At 45.7% G+C, this 16629-nt stretch overlaps 1 protein-coding gene across 2 annotated transcripts in view; it reads left to right on the top strand.

Annotated features, from left to right (window-relative positions):
- The first annotated feature begins 310 nt into the window (after positions 1-310).
- SLC6A8 (solute carrier family 6 member 8) overlaps positions 311-16629 on the top strand; it is a 32636-nt gene continuing 16317 nt past the window's right edge. The window contains exons 1-7 of one of the 2 annotated variants that reach the window (XM_039366030.1): positions 311-380; positions 742-1540; positions 9393-9524; positions 10236-10488; positions 10624-10756; positions 15499-15633; positions 16238-16341. In XM_039366030.1, coding sequence (XP_039221964.1) covers positions 1246-1540; positions 9393-9524; positions 10236-10488; positions 10624-10756; positions 15499-15633; positions 16238-16341 — 1052 coding nt within the window. In that variant the 5' untranslated portion in view covers positions 311-380; positions 742-1245. Of the gene's footprint in view, positions 381-738; positions 1541-9392; positions 9525-10235; positions 10489-10623; positions 10757-15498; positions 15634-16237; positions 16342-16629 lie in introns of both variants that reach the window. The other variant, XM_039366031.1, reaches the window with a different exon arrangement.

Here is a 16629-nt window from a genome sequence, read left to right as displayed (position 1 = left end):
AGGACTTTATTAAAGAAGGTGCTTTCCTGGTTCCAAAACGTTAAATATTCTATAAGTTAAATGTAGAATCTTGAACTGAAACACGTGAGACTTATACCGTTGCTGGACTTTTCAAAGGCAATCTCCCCTTCCCTCCACGATAAATTCTACTTTACAACTTCTGTACTTCCAAATCCAGGAATATGATAGCCATATTTGTGGGGGACCCTTGTTAATTTGGGGGGCGGGGAGAGGAGATCTTCCCAGCTCGCTCCTTCCCAGCTGAACACGTAACAGAAAAGCGCGCAGTGCCGCTGACACTTCCGTTTAAGTGCGCGCATACAGCGGATCACCGAGGCGGGAGGAACTGCAGCTGAAACAACGCTCTGCCTGCAAACCGCGTGAGTGGAAACGTGCCTTTTCTCAGCAAACTCCGAAGTCAAATCCAGAAAGGCAGGAGCATTATTATAGAGTAGCACTCTGGGAGGGAACAGGTGCGGGGGGGGCGGAATGGGAAGAAAAAAAACGGCCGCTGCAATTGCTCCCCCCACACACACACACACACCCGTCTTGCTCCGCTGCCCGCGGACTGCCGCCTTTCCCTGCGGCTGGCAGTGCTGGAGCGCTAAGGAGGAGGAAGGAGGGGGGAGGGGGAGCAGTCGGCGAATCCCGGCGACGGCGGCGGAGCGGCAGGGAGGAGAGGGAGGGAGGGAGGAAAGGGGCCGGGCCGGCTGACGTCACACGGGCTCTCTCCTCCAGCAGCCTCGAAGGGGCGGCGATTGCGAGCAGACAGCGGCAGCACCCGAAGCGGCAAGCCCAGAATCGACCAGAGCAGCGCGAAGGCGACGGACGCGAAGGGATCGGCGCGTCCCCTCCGGCCCCTACCCCGTGCCCTGCCGTGACTCCGGGCGGGGTATTGTGGGGGTGTTCCCCCCGCGGCGGATTTCGCCGACCTTCGCCCTCGAGCAACCCCCTTCCCCGAGTCCACTGAACACATGAGGTTTTTCAGGTTGACCTTCAAGTGCTTCGTGGATTGTTTCTGAGTCTCTGCAAAATCCCAGCCCTCCCCTCCAAGCCGGCTACCTGCCCCAGCGAGCCCCAGCCCCAGCTCAGACTCCACTCTCCACCATCTGCCGCTCGCCTCTTGCGAGGGGGCTTCTGACTGCACCCCCCCCCTTCGCAGCCCTTCTCTCCTTTTCTCTTTTGAGCATCGTCTCGATCCGTCTGGAAGGGGGCGACCAGGACTCGAGAATCCCCCCAGGCACCATGGCCAAGGGGGCTTCGTCGGAGAGCGGCGGCGGCGGCGGCGGCGGCATTTACAGCGTCTCGGTCGAACCGCAGGACAAAAAGACGGGATCCCCCGCAGCCGCCATGTGCCAAGGAGCTTCAGTCGGGAGCAAAGGGGAGGCCGTGGACTCCTGCAAGCCGACCCTGGCCTTGCCGCCCCGCGAGAGAGAGACTTGGACCCGGCAGATGGATTTCATCATGTCCTGCGTGGGCTTCGCCGTGGGGCTAGGCAACGTGTGGCGCTTTCCCTACCTGTGTTACAAGAACGGGGGAGGTGAGCAACCTGCGGCCGTGAGGTCCGGATGGAAGGGAGGCTGGGGGGGTGCGCAGGGGTCGCCAGGATCCTTATAATCTGAAAGGGGGTGAGGGTCAGCGATTCTTCAGAATCGCATGGGAACCTTTTACAATCTGGAGCCTGCAGCTTTCACCTTAAGGAAGCTTCAAGGTCCAGGCCCACTGGGAAGAACAGGGACCTGAGAAAGCCTTGGAACAGTGGCTTTCTGGGCTGACATCCTAAACTCAAGAATACTTTGTAAGGCTATCCAGGACCCAGAGCTGGCAGCAGCAAGAGCAAATGATTAAAGGTGCCTTGGAAAGAAAAACGATCTAGCCTGCTCTCTTCCTAGAGTGGAATTTCTACCCTTTGGCTTAGCCTCCAGGCAGTGGTGGGATTCAGCTAGTTCGCACCAGTTCGGCAGAACCAGTAGTTAATTTTTTGTTGCCCAGGCCCAGAATGGACTTCCGGAAGCAGCATCCACACATAAAACCGGTTGTTCACATATTTGAATCCCACTACTGCCTCCAGGGTTTTTCAAAAGTTAGGGCTGAATCTGGGAATGGGGGCTAATATGCTCTGCACGGAGGGCCTTCCCTGTCTTCTTCAATAGGCGCATTCAGTCCCACGCCTACCTGGAATCTAAAAGCCTCAGGCCCGGACCACACAATTTAAAAACAAGACTTGAAAATGAGTCAGATCATCACTTAGGAAATTTTTGTTGGCTGAAATCTTGGTCACAACAGAAGGAATCCAGAAGTGAGATTGGAAAGGAAAAAGAAATCTTTGTGGGAGATGTCCTGCAAGAATCCCCCAAAGCCTCATTCTACCAGGGACATTACCAAAAAAATCCCACAGGAGAAGATTAAGCTCCTTGGAAGATGCAGGGAATTTACCCAGGCTGAAATATGAGCAAGGGTGAAGATAGAGCTGTGATCAGATAGGGGAGAAATCCTGCGTTCAGTGGGAATGTTGAGAGGCAGAGAAGGATACAAGTAGTTAGCACTGTGGTTGTCACCGCACACATCCGTGGCTAGGCAGGGAGCAAAGGGCAGCTGCCAGCTTACAGAAAGGAGTGCCCTCTGGGCAGAGGATTGCCTTTTCCCATCAAAGTTGAGAGAGAGTCATGGCTGCTGCACTGAAGGGGGATACAATATAAACACCTCCCCATCCTGCATTTGTGGATCTCAAAGTCCCTCAAGAGGGAGCACATTGAAGGGAAGCAGGAAAGTTTTCCTAACCCAGTTTGACTGTGGGAACTCGCTTCCTTCCAATGTTTTGGGGCTCTTGTATCACTTGGCATCTCCTACCATAGAGGGACTTAAGAAAGAACTTACTCTTGTCTCTTTTCCACTGCAACACGTTAAGCGGGGCACATGGTGAGATGAAGACCCAAGCCTCTTTGAGATTATTTTGGTGTTTAGTTGAAAACCTAGAAAGATGTTGCGTATATGCACATATACCCATATGCGCTTGCCCATGCGCTCACACACATACGCTGATAACCAATGAGCCACACTCACAGGGCATTTCTCCTGGGGCCATCCTGAGTTATCCTGCAGATTCCATGGTTAGATTCTTCCAAATCTCTCATTCACTTCCCCCTTATACAACAAGCGAGCCTCCAGAGTTGCATCTTCTTTCAGGACACCCCAAGTCAGTTGCCTCACCTATTTCAAATTTGGGCTGCTTCATCTGGAGATTGGAGTTGGGGGAATAATTACAGGGGAGGACGGGACCATTTGGGAACACCAGGGGGGCAAAGAGAAGGCATAGCTGGCTGAAAGGAGGGCCATGGTAGTCCTTCCTGGATGAATGAGTCTCAGTGGCAAATCTTGCCTTCCTCAAATTTTATTCAAATAATACAAAATAAATTTAGAACATATTGTGAAAGGGCATTTTATGCGTGAATTGGTCAGAACAGAAACTTCTAGCACTTTTTGGTTCCTTTCCAATCCTCCCCAGCAACTGCTTTGTCCTCCTATTTTCTGTATATTGGGAAACGTAATTGCAGAAAGCATGTAGTTAATCACGTTTCACAATATAACATATCTGGATAGCATCCATCTTGAAGATTTAAATGTGATAGAGCATGTGGGATGGGGGAGGAGACTGTTTACATGCTTGTTATTACATTATTTCTTGCCTTCTTTCCAAATAATTCCTTGTGGCATACATGGTTGTTGCCCTTCTCCCACTTTACCTTCACAACCCTGAAGGGTAGAACAGGTTAAGAGAAAATGCCTGGCTGAAAAGCATCCAGTGAACCCCATGGGTGCCAGGAACCTGGATTTACTGGGCCTTCATCTGGCACTGCCCTTGACTACCACACTTAGCTGGCTTCCTTAAAAATATGGGTGTCATTTTTTCCCATGTTGTCTCAATAACCTACTGGCCTTGGAGAAAAGCAGTAAGGCCATCTGTGGTTTAATAAGTCATAAACGTTATATTGGAAAGCAGTTGTGCTCTGGCAGGAGCCAAGGTGCACTTGGCACAGGGATTGCTGCCGAGAACTGCAGAGAATCCCAGAAAACGTGATCTTTTCACCAGGCCTGTTTCCACCGTCCCGTCTCCAAGAGGGCTTCTCTGGCATTCTCCAGGCCACAGCGCATGTGATCCATTCTGGGATCTATCCCTTTTCAATCTATGAATCTGAGGAGGGATGCAGAGGGCAAAGTGAGTGAGAAGCCAAGAAGAGCGCATTTCCTCTCTGATGTGTTTAACTGGTGCGACACCATGCCTGAGTATTTTGCCAAAGGCCATGGGAAGGACAAATCTACTGGGGACTGGATTGGCGAAGAGAGGAGACCCACGTCTCCTAGGCTTAAGCTAAATTCTTTCTACCAAAATGGAGCTTAATCCCATAAAACATAGGAAAAGGAAGTGAGTAGTAGAATACTCTGAGTGCGTGTGTTCAGGGGCCCTGCCCCCTCTGTCAGATTACCATGGCCAGTCCTTGCACATTCAAAGTCCATAGCTTTTTAGGTTTGCCCCAGTCCTACCCTAGCATCTCTTTAATTGGCAATGAAGTAAGAGGAGGGGCTCTTCTCCTTCTTTAGAATTTTATGACCTTTGTAAAAGGGGGTTGGGATCCTACTGTCTCCTTATTGCTCCCATTTTGGTTCATTATTTCTACAGCAACAAGGCCAAAATTGTATCTCATTCTCCCTTAAGGATAGGTGGTTTTTCTCCTTGCTGATTTTAGGAGAGGAGAACAGAAAAGCAGTAATACTGTAAGGACTGCCATTGGCTGATGTGATGCACATTGCGTCACACTCACATGCTGCCTGATTCTTGGGTAAAACAACCAGGTCCAGCTGACCCTTTTACAACTCTTTCTCTCTGACAAGTGCTGTTAGTGATACTTGCAGTCTTGAGCTGGTGACTTGGAATACAATTTCCATTCCGGTTTGGTGATCTTGAACTAGTACCTATTTTTAACCTTACCTAACTTCAAAAGTCAAATTAGAATGTGGTGAGAATTACGTGGTATGTTCACCATTTTGTGCTTGTTGGAACAAAAGCGAAGCAAAAAAACATGCAAAGGCAGTCTTTTAATAGCCAAGGACAATTGTCTCAGTTTAGCAAACCTTGCAAAGGACCGATAATATCTTTTTTTTTTTTTTTTGCAAACCTTGCTGTCCAAGGCCCTCCATCACGGATGGTACTCTGCCTTTTTCTCCTTGCATTTATTGATTCAGAATGCTTCCTTGTAATCTGCCCTTTCTGTTAAGACAGTTGTACGTGCAAATGAAAAAAAAAAAAAAAAGTACCTTGGCAGGCTACAGAAGAACGATAAAACTCTCAGCTGCATCCCTGGAGCCAGTTTTCATCTCATATTTGCATGGGACAAATTTAGCAGGTATCAGTCACTACAAGCCCTGGCTGTTCCTTTTTCAAGACAGAGGGACAGAAAGTGAAAGGAAAAGAACAAATCACTTGCTCAATCCAGACTTGAGATAAAGAAGTGGAAACTGATTAAGCACAATTGGTGAAAAGACAGGATTTGGACAACCCTACTGTTTTAAACAGGCACTTTCTGAGAAAGATACATTTATTTCCTCTTTCTCCATTGAAAAGTTCTGGGAGCTATTGTTCCTGAAAGTGTTGGCATTACTGGTCAATCTTGTTATGCTAATAAAGAATGGATTCAGCCTGAGCTAATAACCAAAGAGATTGCCAAAACTTTGAACTTGACAAGTGGGTTAGAGATGCTGTTTATGTTTTACGTGTTTTTGGAGTGGAACATGACTTCTGTCACCACAGTTGAATAATCCCCAGTGAGATCCAGATCTTATCCAGCAACTGATGCTGGGGGTGGGGGGAAATGGGGAAAAGACTGCTTTCCACCCTCTAGGCCAGCAAGGATAAGCATATGACCCGATCTCATAACCAGGATGTCTTAGTTGCCTATCAGCTCTTACAGGCCATGAGTTTAAATTGCTCTAATAAAGTTTTGAAGCTTACAAGGAGCTTAGAAAGGGCAGAAAAAGTGATCCAAACAATCAGCGGGGCTGGGTGGCCAGAAAAGTTAGGTAGGAAAGAGAAAGTAGGAGAAGGCAGTGTTTGGTGATAAAGCATATTGTGAGAATGGCTGGGGAATGGTCCAGGGCTGAAATAGAGATGCATTCTTCCAATTTCTCCAAACTTCCTGGAATAGAATCATTTTTTTCCCCTTTCTTCTGGGGAAAATGACTCGGTTGCCTTGTGCTGAGGCTGAGATAATCGCCTGCCTCCCCTTCTGAGGCCCTGAGAACTTTCCTCTTTTACTCAGCTGACAGCCGGGAGAAATTTCTTTTGTGTAAAAGCCACAGCATGGCACAGAGCAGGCCACAGCTGCTGGGGGGCAAATTCCGGGAGAAGACGGTTGCCTCATTCAGTGGGGTGTGTGGGTGGAGGGGTGGAAGCTTCCACTATCAGAGGTTGTACCCAAGCTGGTGTGCTTGGAGCATTGTACCTGAGTCCGCCCGTTCACAAGTGCTGCTGGTCACTGCATTTGTTAGACATGCAGCTGCAGGCTGGCTGAGATGGAGAGCCAGAATAGAATAAATCTGGGTTTGTCAAGGAGTGTGAGGAGATCACAAGGGATGAATGATCTCAGTCTTTCTAGCCAGGATTGAAAAGAGAAAAATGTCAGTGCTTTTCTTCAGGTGTGAAAAATTGCTGTGGACAGAACAGTGACCATTTTAATTCATGAGATTTCATTTTTCCAGTTATCCCCTTGCTTCTCCCTCTAACTCTCCAAAAGATTAAAGCATCCCACTCTTCAGGCAGCAATTAACACTTTCTCATCCTTGTAAACATTGGTCTGTGAAAATATGGTGAATTCAGAAAATGCTCTTTGATCGCCTCTCATTACTACCTTGAAGGGGTCACTGAGCTATATACATAGAGGCAACACTGAAGACATATTTATACTGCATATGTCTGTGACAGTTTTCCCCAATGTGTGACTATTTGTATACGGTCATCTGGCCTCATTGGCTGAGGAAGATGGGAGCTGCAGTTTAATTCCTGAGGGAAGGCTGTTATATTAATTGCCTCATAAATTAATTTTCAAGCCTGATAACTACAATTTGGAGAGATTGCTGAGAATTCTGTGAGCAATCTGTTTCCTTTGACAAATATTTCTAAAGTTCATTGCATAGAGGGAATGATTGTCCAACCAATTTATTTCATGATCTAACCATGATGTTTCCATTCATTCACCATGCCTTATGGAGTCGATAATTGAAAAACAGAAATAAAGAATATGAAAATTGATAAGAAGCCATTTTTAGTCTCTTTATTTAATGGAATGAGGCATACAGTTTGAGTGTTCCTAAAAGCAGCCCTTACCATTGCAAATCACACATTTCAGACCTTAATTCGTTCTATAAAAGCTGTTCCAAGAAAGGGTAGTTTTGACTCTGGGCTGATTTATAGGAATAAACTTGTACCTGTAGGTATCAGACTGAAAGGAAGAATTTGAGACTGACATGGGTTTCTATGCAAAACAAAACCAAGATTATGCCAGAATCATGCCAGAATCGTTTCCTCTGGATTGCTAGCTTTCTGCATGCAGGGATTCAAAATAAGAAAATAAAATATTGAGTCATATGAAGCCTCACTTGGAAATGAATATCTCAGATGCAGGTTTACCATTTGAGAAAATGCTGGATTTCAGATAGCCATTCAGATAAAGCCATGCACAATACTCACACCCAAACACCCACTCGTAGGCTTCATTCACTTGATATATTCCATCCGGTTGTTGCATTATTCCATGTCCTGAGTTTGCACAATCCTTTGAACCATTAACTAACCAAAACCGCAACATGCTTACCTACCCAAATCCCAAAATTAATACTAATCAAACCTAGTCACATTCCAGGAATGCGTCTGCTTCTGTTTTTTTTTCAACTGATCTGATTAAATGTGTAAACAGAAGCACAAAATCCCATATCATCTTCAAATCAGCCTTAGCACACACACATTCTTGTCTTGCAGCGTGCTGTGCCTTGGCCGCTCCATGTGCAGAGGCACATATTCACTTCCATTTGCATTTCCTGGGTGATAGATGTCCCTGCCTATATGCAGCGATGAATGGATTCCCCAACCATTGCCTTGTTAATCCCCATGGGAAAGAGTTTATATCCCCATGATTATCCTTTTAACTAGGGATTGGCAGGACAAGAAGCAATACTTGGGCCTTCCCTTAACCCAGAGATCTGTACTATAAATAGAGTCCTTGAGGCGATTCATGCTGAGGCCCACATGCACACACGTATTTGGGAACACACCAGCCTGTCCATCACAGCTGTGAGGCTGGCACACTTGTGAACAATGGTGACAGGAAAGTTGAGAACTGTTTGGGGAAAGAGGGAAACAGATCAAGATCACATGGCGATGACCAATATGGGCAATGCAGGGAGAAGCAGAGATCTTTTTTTGATCTTGGGAGCCTGAAGAAGCACCTATGATTAAATGACCAGAAGACAAAAGTCAGAAGGATAATAATAGAGAACAACAGAGTCTCCTTTTTATTCTATCTCCTTTCCAGCTCTATAGCAGCTACCTTAGGGATCTGGTCTTCCTCTGTATATTTTGCAGACATTCATACATAAAGACTTTTGCCAGCAAAATATCTCTAAATGGAGAGCAAAGAATGCATTTCAGCTCAGCCAGCTTTCTCCAGCATAGCACCCTTAACACGTTTGAGGAAGATGATCCAGCCAGCAAGGCCGATTCTCAATTGTGCAATCTCAAAATACTTAGAAAGTTGGAAAAAGTTAAGTTAAGTGGTGGCAACAAATGAAGAGGTCTCAGAACTGGGAAGAATTAAAATACAATAAATATTACAATTCCAAGTAACCACAGAAGCCACAAATTAGGGTACTGATTGAAAAAAAAAAATCCAGCTTCTAACCTGAATTTCATTTCATTGGCTTCTCCCCAATCCGCAAAAACCTTCTGAAATTCTTGCATATTTTAAACATTATGACATCTGAGATTAAATTTCAAGGTGTGCCAGGATCTGATGGTATCTCAGAACCCCGAATCAACTATATACTGTTTCCATTGAGAAAGATTTCAGTTGACACCCCTGCACTCCTCTCAATCAACAAACTGAAGCAGAATAAATTATGAAAATGATGCCAATTTCACAGGACTCAGCTTTTGGGGCAGGACTCAGCTTTTCCTAGTGCACAATTTAGATTAGATTAAATTGGATTAGATTTAGATGCTGTTTTTAAAAATGTTTTTAGTATAACAAACCTATAAATCAATCTGTACCACTGGGAAAGGCTGAAGTGGTCTAGAATTGAAGAATGACACTGTTGCTTACTTTGTGTTGCTCACTTGGCTACAGGTGTGTTCCTCATCCCGTACATTCTTATTGCCCTCCTTGGTGGGATTCCCATTTTCTTCTTGGAAATTTCTTTGGGGCAATTCATGAAGGCTGGAAGCATCGCGGTATGGAACATAGCGCCACTTTTCAAAGGTAAGGTCTCTTTTTACAACTAACCCCCCCTTTCTTCTTTTTATTGCTCTTATGAGTTTGTTCGTGGGGAAAAGTTGAGCTACCTTCTAATAGCATCTTCTCTCAACTTCCCAAGTCAGAACATCACTGTGGGATCTTCAGTGAAAACCAAGGAGATATCAAAAGATCCAATAGATTGATCTCTGAGATGTGCCCAAATTAGAAGAATATGTGAAGTTGGCAACGATTGGTCAGGAGGTATTAAAAAGATGTGGCATACTTGGATGTATAGAAAAGAAGAGCTTAAATATAGACATGATTCTCTTTGTGACGTACAGTACAGAAATAATCAGGCTGAGATCACTGGCTTTTGATACCCCAAAAGGTTGTAATCAATGTCAATAAAAATCTACGTGAGCAGACAGTATGTAGTGTAAAATTACACACTGTAATCTTAGAAGCCAGGAAAAGAAGTCCTACTTTTTTTTTTTTTTTTACTAATGATTAGAAATGGGCCTTTTTCATTACTCTTTCCTTCTGCATGCAAAGCCAAATTAAATTACTGTTTGATGAAAATAGTGTTCAGTTTCCAGAATTTAAAATATGGACATTTAGCAAATGGAACTTATATTTCATATCACTCATTTTCACTGTGTAACAGTGTCATATCTCTGTCACCCCTTAGGGAAAATAGCCCATTCTTTCTTCAAGTAACTGAATTTCTCCAAACAGGACTGGGATTTGCTTCCATGGTGATTGTCTTCTACTGCAACACGTACTACATCATGGTACTTGCCTGGGGCTTCTACTATCTGGTGAAGTCTTTTACAGCCACCCTGCCCTGGGCAACCTGTGGGAATCCCTGGAACTCCCCAGAGTGTGTGGAAATCTTCCGACATGAAGATTGTGCCAATGGCACTGCCAGTAGCAACCTTACCTGTGATGAACTTTCTGACAAGCGGTCACCTGTCATCGAATTTTGGGAGTGAGTTATGGCATTTTACCCTTCTGTTCTAAGCTGACCTCCCAGTTCTCTGTTCTGAGCAGAGCCGTGCTCACTTGCCTAGATGGAGATCTTTGCTCACATTCAGGTGGTCACCTTTTCTCCCTCTGTTTGCAGGAACAAGGTGTTGAATATTTCAAAAGGCCTGGAGTACCCTGGGGCTATCAACTGGGAAATGACCCTGTGCCTCCTAGCTTGCTGGGTCCTTGTCTATTTCTGCGTTTGGAAAGGCGTCAAATCTGCAGGAAAGGTAGGAAGCTGTGGGGAGATGGTCTGAAAGGGAGGGAGGAGAAGGTGGGAAGAAATTGTAAATGAATTGTGGCAGAGTCACACGAGACTCCAGAAGATGGGTAAATTCCTTCTCTTCAGAGCACCCACTGGCAGTCGCCTGCTTCCTGAATCCTGTCTGCCAAGTGTTCAGCAGCCCACTCTGAAGGCTCTTACCTGTGGAGATGATGTGGCTCTTGAAGAAGGGGCAAGGAGGGCCAGGTGGAGGGTGAATGGAAACAGGTATATACACAGTCCCGGGGAGTGAATTGAGAAGAGAACGTTGAATGAAATGATGACATGAAAATAAATACATGGAGAAAAGTGCATTTTGGAAATGACTATGGATGAGGGGAGGTACATGTGTCTGATGGGTGCCTGCAGCTGGAAGGATTGGATTGATCTTTGGAAAACTGTGAGACATGCAGGCAGTGAATAAGCCTTAAGCAAACCTCTGGAGGCAAAGTGTTTTCAATTAAGGCAAAGAGGAATGGTGGCTGCTAAGCACAGAACAACAGGCCCTCACAAAGGTCAGTCAGGAAATGGAGAAAGAGGAGGACTGAAGTTAAAATTGCAGTTAGGGTAGACTCCAGTGGATCCTGATTTACTGAGTTTTATCCTTTGTAAGAGATCCTAGCCCCATCCCAACTGAGACTTCCTGAGGGAAATCTCTACCACGTAGTAGGCATGTTTTTGACATTTTATTTGCACACCATCCAGAGTCCTTCTGTGAAGGAGAAAATTTAGGCACATTTCGGGATTCCTGTTTGTGAAAAGAGCAAAACAGAATTTCTGCAAATTGGGCAGAAAGCCTCAGTTTCTAAAGAGGGAGTCATATGTGTCCACTACAGCCGAGACATCAGCCTTGTGACTGGACTTCTTAAAATTAAACAGTTAGATCCATGCCTTGAATTTGTTCTCCAACTCTGGAGAAAATGTATAGTGGTTGGATATATAAAATTGCCTTGTCTAGTTAGATGGTCAATAGTGTTTTCTCTGACTAGAAGCAATTCTCCCGGATTGCATGGGAGACAGAGGCCTCTATATTATCAGGTCTGCCATTCCTGATTCTCCAAATACAAATGCAGCCAAGGAATGAATTCCGTTCTTAGACACAAACAGTATGGCCCACAATCTATTCTTTCTGAATGTAAATAGGGGCCTTCCTTTGCACACATCAAAATTTCTCACTGAGTCATATGTTCCGCCCACCCAGATACCTAATGCCTACTTCTCTTTTGCATAGCCAGTGCATCTAAAATCCCACTTGTCAGCAAGTTCCACGCCTAAAAAAGGCTGGCATTTTCACCAGACATCCATTGGAGTTGAGGGGTCACAGCCCCCAGGCCTCAGCAGACAGGCACTCGCACGTGGTGCAGCCTCTCACAGCTGGTCACGCTTGCAGTTCCTGTGGCCTTAGTGGGGAAAGCAGTGCTGAAGGTCAGTTAGGCTGCCTGTCCAGATTAGCATTCTTCCCCTTCTGGCTGCACAAGCCCAGAAGGTCCCTTAGGAAGGGCGGGAAAGCTTCCAGAGGCAGCCAAAAGCTCTTAAATATTTCTCATGATATGGTTCTTGAAGTCGTGCCTGAATACTTTTTCAGGGACAAGCCATCAGTCATCCATTCATGAGTCTTTTTATATCGTTGAATACAATTAAAATTAAGTTCAGCTCCTTGAAGCTTTTGTCTTATATACAGTCTCAATATCTGTATATTCTTTCCATTGGCAACAGAGGTTGCCTTATAATCCTGATATCACTCAGTGGTTCAGTAGACCTCTGCCTCTGAGCTCATAAATGTTAAGGACCTTCAGGTCAGCATCTCTGAGAACATATCTGTAGCTTTAAATTTTCTGGTGCTGCAGGAGATGAGTCAGCTGCTGATTCTTTAACCTTTGTCTTCTGCTCCTTGCTGCCCCCCCCCCCATGAGCATATCTCTTGGAGAGATATCCAGCAAGTGTTTTGGAGACCCTGATGTTGATTAAAGAAAGAAGTAACATATATACATACACACATGATATTTCTTACAACCTGTGTGTACAGCAAGTCCCCAGGTTAAGAACGCCCTGGTTTAAGGATGACCCATCATTAAGAATGGAGTCTACTGTAGCAAAATTCAAGTTAAACACACAATGGTTGAAGTTAAATACACCATGGTTCATTGCACAATACTATTGTACAATAATACGATTCCAGCTTAGATACACTTAAGGAGAGACTTGGGGAATGAAACGTATTCTTAAACTGGGGACTACCTGTATTTACCCACCCAAAATAGTTTGCACTTGAGGCAGATTGTCAATGCTTCTTCCTAAATCAGCAGTAAGCAGCATTTCTCTGCTTAGGGTATATATTTTTAAAAGTGTATTATTTTTAGATTCACAGAGCTGCCTGGATTATATCCAGTATGATTTGTGACTTTTTGGGTGGAGAGGGTGAGTGAAAATGTTTGGCCCCCTTTTTCTTATTTTTTTCAGGTGAGTGGAAGGAAGATGCAAACGAGGTGGATTAAACCTTGCCAATAGCTTTGCATCGTTTGCAGACAAAACATTTGGGCCATGGAAAGTCAGTAGTTTGGTTATCTTGTTTTGTGGGGCTTCACAAATGAACTAGGCCAATGATGGCAAACCTTTTACAGATCAAGTGCCCCAAAACTGCCCCCGCCTCTCTGCCCACCCCCGCTCTGTGCCCCGCCCACCCGCAGGGCCACCCACTGCCTCCACAGCCCATCGCAGCAGATCACCCAGGCAGCCCAGCAGTGCCATGGCAGCCATGCCCTCCGTCCATGCGCCGCAGCATCACCTGCGTGTGACAGGGCTCAAGGGCGGAGTCTTGTCCCCGCTGCCTGGCTGCCATGTCCTTGGCTGCGCTGCTCTGCGGGGACCGCGCTCGGGGACGATTCTCGGGGGGGGGGGCTGATGGTGAGGAGGGGGCTGTGGGGGAAGTGGGGCTGGGGCGACGGCGCACATGCTCTCAGAGAGGGCTCTAAGTGCCATCTCTGACACATGTGCCATAGGTTCGCCACCACTGAACTAGGCAGTCTATAGTTTGACGGCCTCTGAGTTAAATTATGGAGCATGGCATCCAAAGGCAGTCCAGATCATTAGAGTATCTGAGTCAGAACTTCCCATAAGAGTCTTCTTTGAATGTCCTTTCAAGACATCTAGATTCTCTGTTGGTTACCTCCTTCTGATAACAGAAGAGCTGACATTGCTTTCTCCATCCATGCACTATCTCCTACTCATACTTTCCAAGAGGTATCAGTAGATGGGCTAACTGGTGCAGGGCTGTGTGCGCCATAAGAATAGTGGTGCTTGATGAAAAAAAAAACCAAGCTGGTGCCACTAATTTCAAAAGTTTGTGCTAATTCTATGCAATTTCTTTTAGCCACTATTTTTTTCTAAAGTAGCAAAGAGGGAAGACATTCTGAATTTTCCTACATCTTAGAACAGCGGTGGCGAACCTTTTAGAGACCGAATACCCAAACTGCAACCCAAAACCCACTTATGCATCGCTGGGTGGTGGGTGGGTGTGACCACCAAGTGGATGTGGCCACCAAGCTGTCGGCTCATGCTTGCTCACTCGCTTGCTGTCCGCTCCGACTTGTGCTCGCTCTCAAGCTGCCTGCAGCAAATGCTGCTTCTGCAGAAAGTTGCTCCTTTTATAGCGTCTCGCCTATTCCCAGACTGCGCATGCACGGAGAGGAGGAGGGAGCAGCTTGGCCCAGCAATGGCTCACGTGCCACCAGAGACGGTTCCGTGTGGTGCCTGTGGCACGCGTGCCATAGGTTCGCCACCACAGTCTTAGAACATATTTTACGTAAACCTGTATTCAAAGGAATTGGGGGAATATTATAAGCACAGGGCACGGTTCCCAGAAGGGATCGGCCAGGAAGTTTGCTTAGCTAAAAGGAGAAGCGCACACCTTAGAGCACATTGAATGCTCCCTTGAGGTGCACTCTAGTGTGGGAAAATCCACAGCAATTGTCCAAAGAGCAGGTCAGATGTCTCTTCAATGGGAATTCTGCAATAAACTTTAGAGGAGCACCAAGGCTTTCCACACTAAAGGAATGGAAAGCCACTCCCCTGACCCATTAACCCCCTCTTTTGGCTGCAAAGTTTAAAAAAAAAAGTTCTGTCCAAAGTGAAAGGAAGATCTGGCTTTGCAGAGAATGTGCTATTTGTCACTTGGTTTCTTCAAAAAATGATACTCTCGATTTTTTTTTTCCTGGCCTCGTATCTTTTACAGTGACAACAGGCATGCACGTGAAGCAATTCTTGGCATAAGCAAGAGGAAGTTTTGTTTAATAGTGACATGACAAGCACGCACAGAGCAAAGGGGCAGGCACATGGACAGTTTTCAACAAAAGAGGCTACTAAAAGCCCACAAGGGGAAATTGATGAGTCTTCCTCACGGCTTGTTTTTAAGAAAGTTGAAAATGTCTATATTGCCGCCTGCGTGTGCTTAATGGCTGGGTTAGGCTGCAAAAACAATTTTGACTGCTACTGGTTTTAAATTAATGTTTTAAGTTTGATAACTCAATTCGTAATGGCTGTTATTTCAGTGTAACACTTTATGCAAATTCTTTAAAAATTGATTTTGGGGGGGAGTTAGTGAGATGACAGATTGCTCCTACTTTGGCCTTCTAAACTGAATAGAAAGCAACAAAATAAACCATTTCCCGTAAAAGCTTAATTCTTGCTCTCTTTTTTTCCCCCCAAACATAGATTGTCTACTTCACTGCTACATTCCCTTACGTGGTGCTCATTATACTGTTTATTCGAGGGGTGATGCTGCCTGGAGCTCAGGATGGGATAATTTACTATCTCAAACCCGACTGGTCCAAACTGGCTTCGCCTCAAGTAAGTGAGAGGCATATGGGAGGGAAAGGTTTAATACACACCTGCCAACCGGTTAGCCAGCTTTTGCACTACGGTATCATTAGGAATTAACAACACACAAACGCACAAAGGAGAAGCACTACATCTGTGAAATAGAAAACAAGCGAAAAAGTGAATAGGGAGGAAATATAAATCGTCAAGATTTCAGCTGCAAAATCTCAGTGCAGTTCTGCAAAGGGTTCAGCTTCAGTGAACTGGGTTTTTATTTGTTAAAGCAGGGGTCCCCAATCTTGGCAACTGTAAGACCTGTGGACTTCAACTCCCAGAATTCCTCAGCCAGCCATGCTGGCTGGGGAATTCTGGGAGTTGAAGTCCACAGGTCTTAAAGTTGCCAAGGTTGGGGACCCCTATGTTAAAGGACTTGCTAGCAGCAGTAGCTAAAGCTCTTCACCACATAGATATCAACTACACCCCTTGTTAATGGCAGCAGTGAGTGGCTGCCCAGGGTGCAAGGGGCGGTTGAAAAGTTGGCAGTTGTATGTGAAGGGACAGAGGAAAGACTCTTGAGTTCTGGCCCATCGTATTTCAATCTTTCTCTCTCTTTTTTTTTCTTCTTCCCTCTCAGGTGTGGATTGATGCTGGGACCCAAATCTTTTTCTCCTATGCCATAGGACTGGGGGCACTCACTGCCCTGGGCAGCTATAACCGATTCAACAACAATTGTTATAAGTGAGACCCCATTTCCTACATCACCATCAGGGGGCATGGCAAGCAGGCACAGCATAGGAAGAAGAGGCTATGCCTTGTAGAATTGCCACCATCTCCCTCATTCTCCCCCTGGCAGGGATTCTCTCTTTTTTTAAGTACCTGCATGGCAGGAAGACACTCAACAGGCAAAGCTCTGTGCAGTTCTGCAAAGGGTTCAGCTTCAGTGAACTGGGTTTTTATTTGTTAAAGCAGGGGTCCCCAATCTTGGCAACTGTAAGACCTGTGGACTTCAACTCCCAGTCCGATAGG

This window comes from Crotalus tigris, unplaced genomic scaffold (genome assembly GCF_016545835.1).
Source record: "Crotalus tigris isolate CLP2741 ecotype Arizona unplaced genomic scaffold, ASM1654583v1 scf7180000020218.1340706, whole genome shotgun sequence".
NCBI classification, from domain to species: domain Eukaryota; kingdom Metazoa; phylum Chordata; class Lepidosauria; order Squamata; family Viperidae; genus Crotalus; species Crotalus tigris.
Note: the sequence above shows the minus strand (reverse complement) of the source record. Positions and strands in the feature narration are given on the sequence as shown.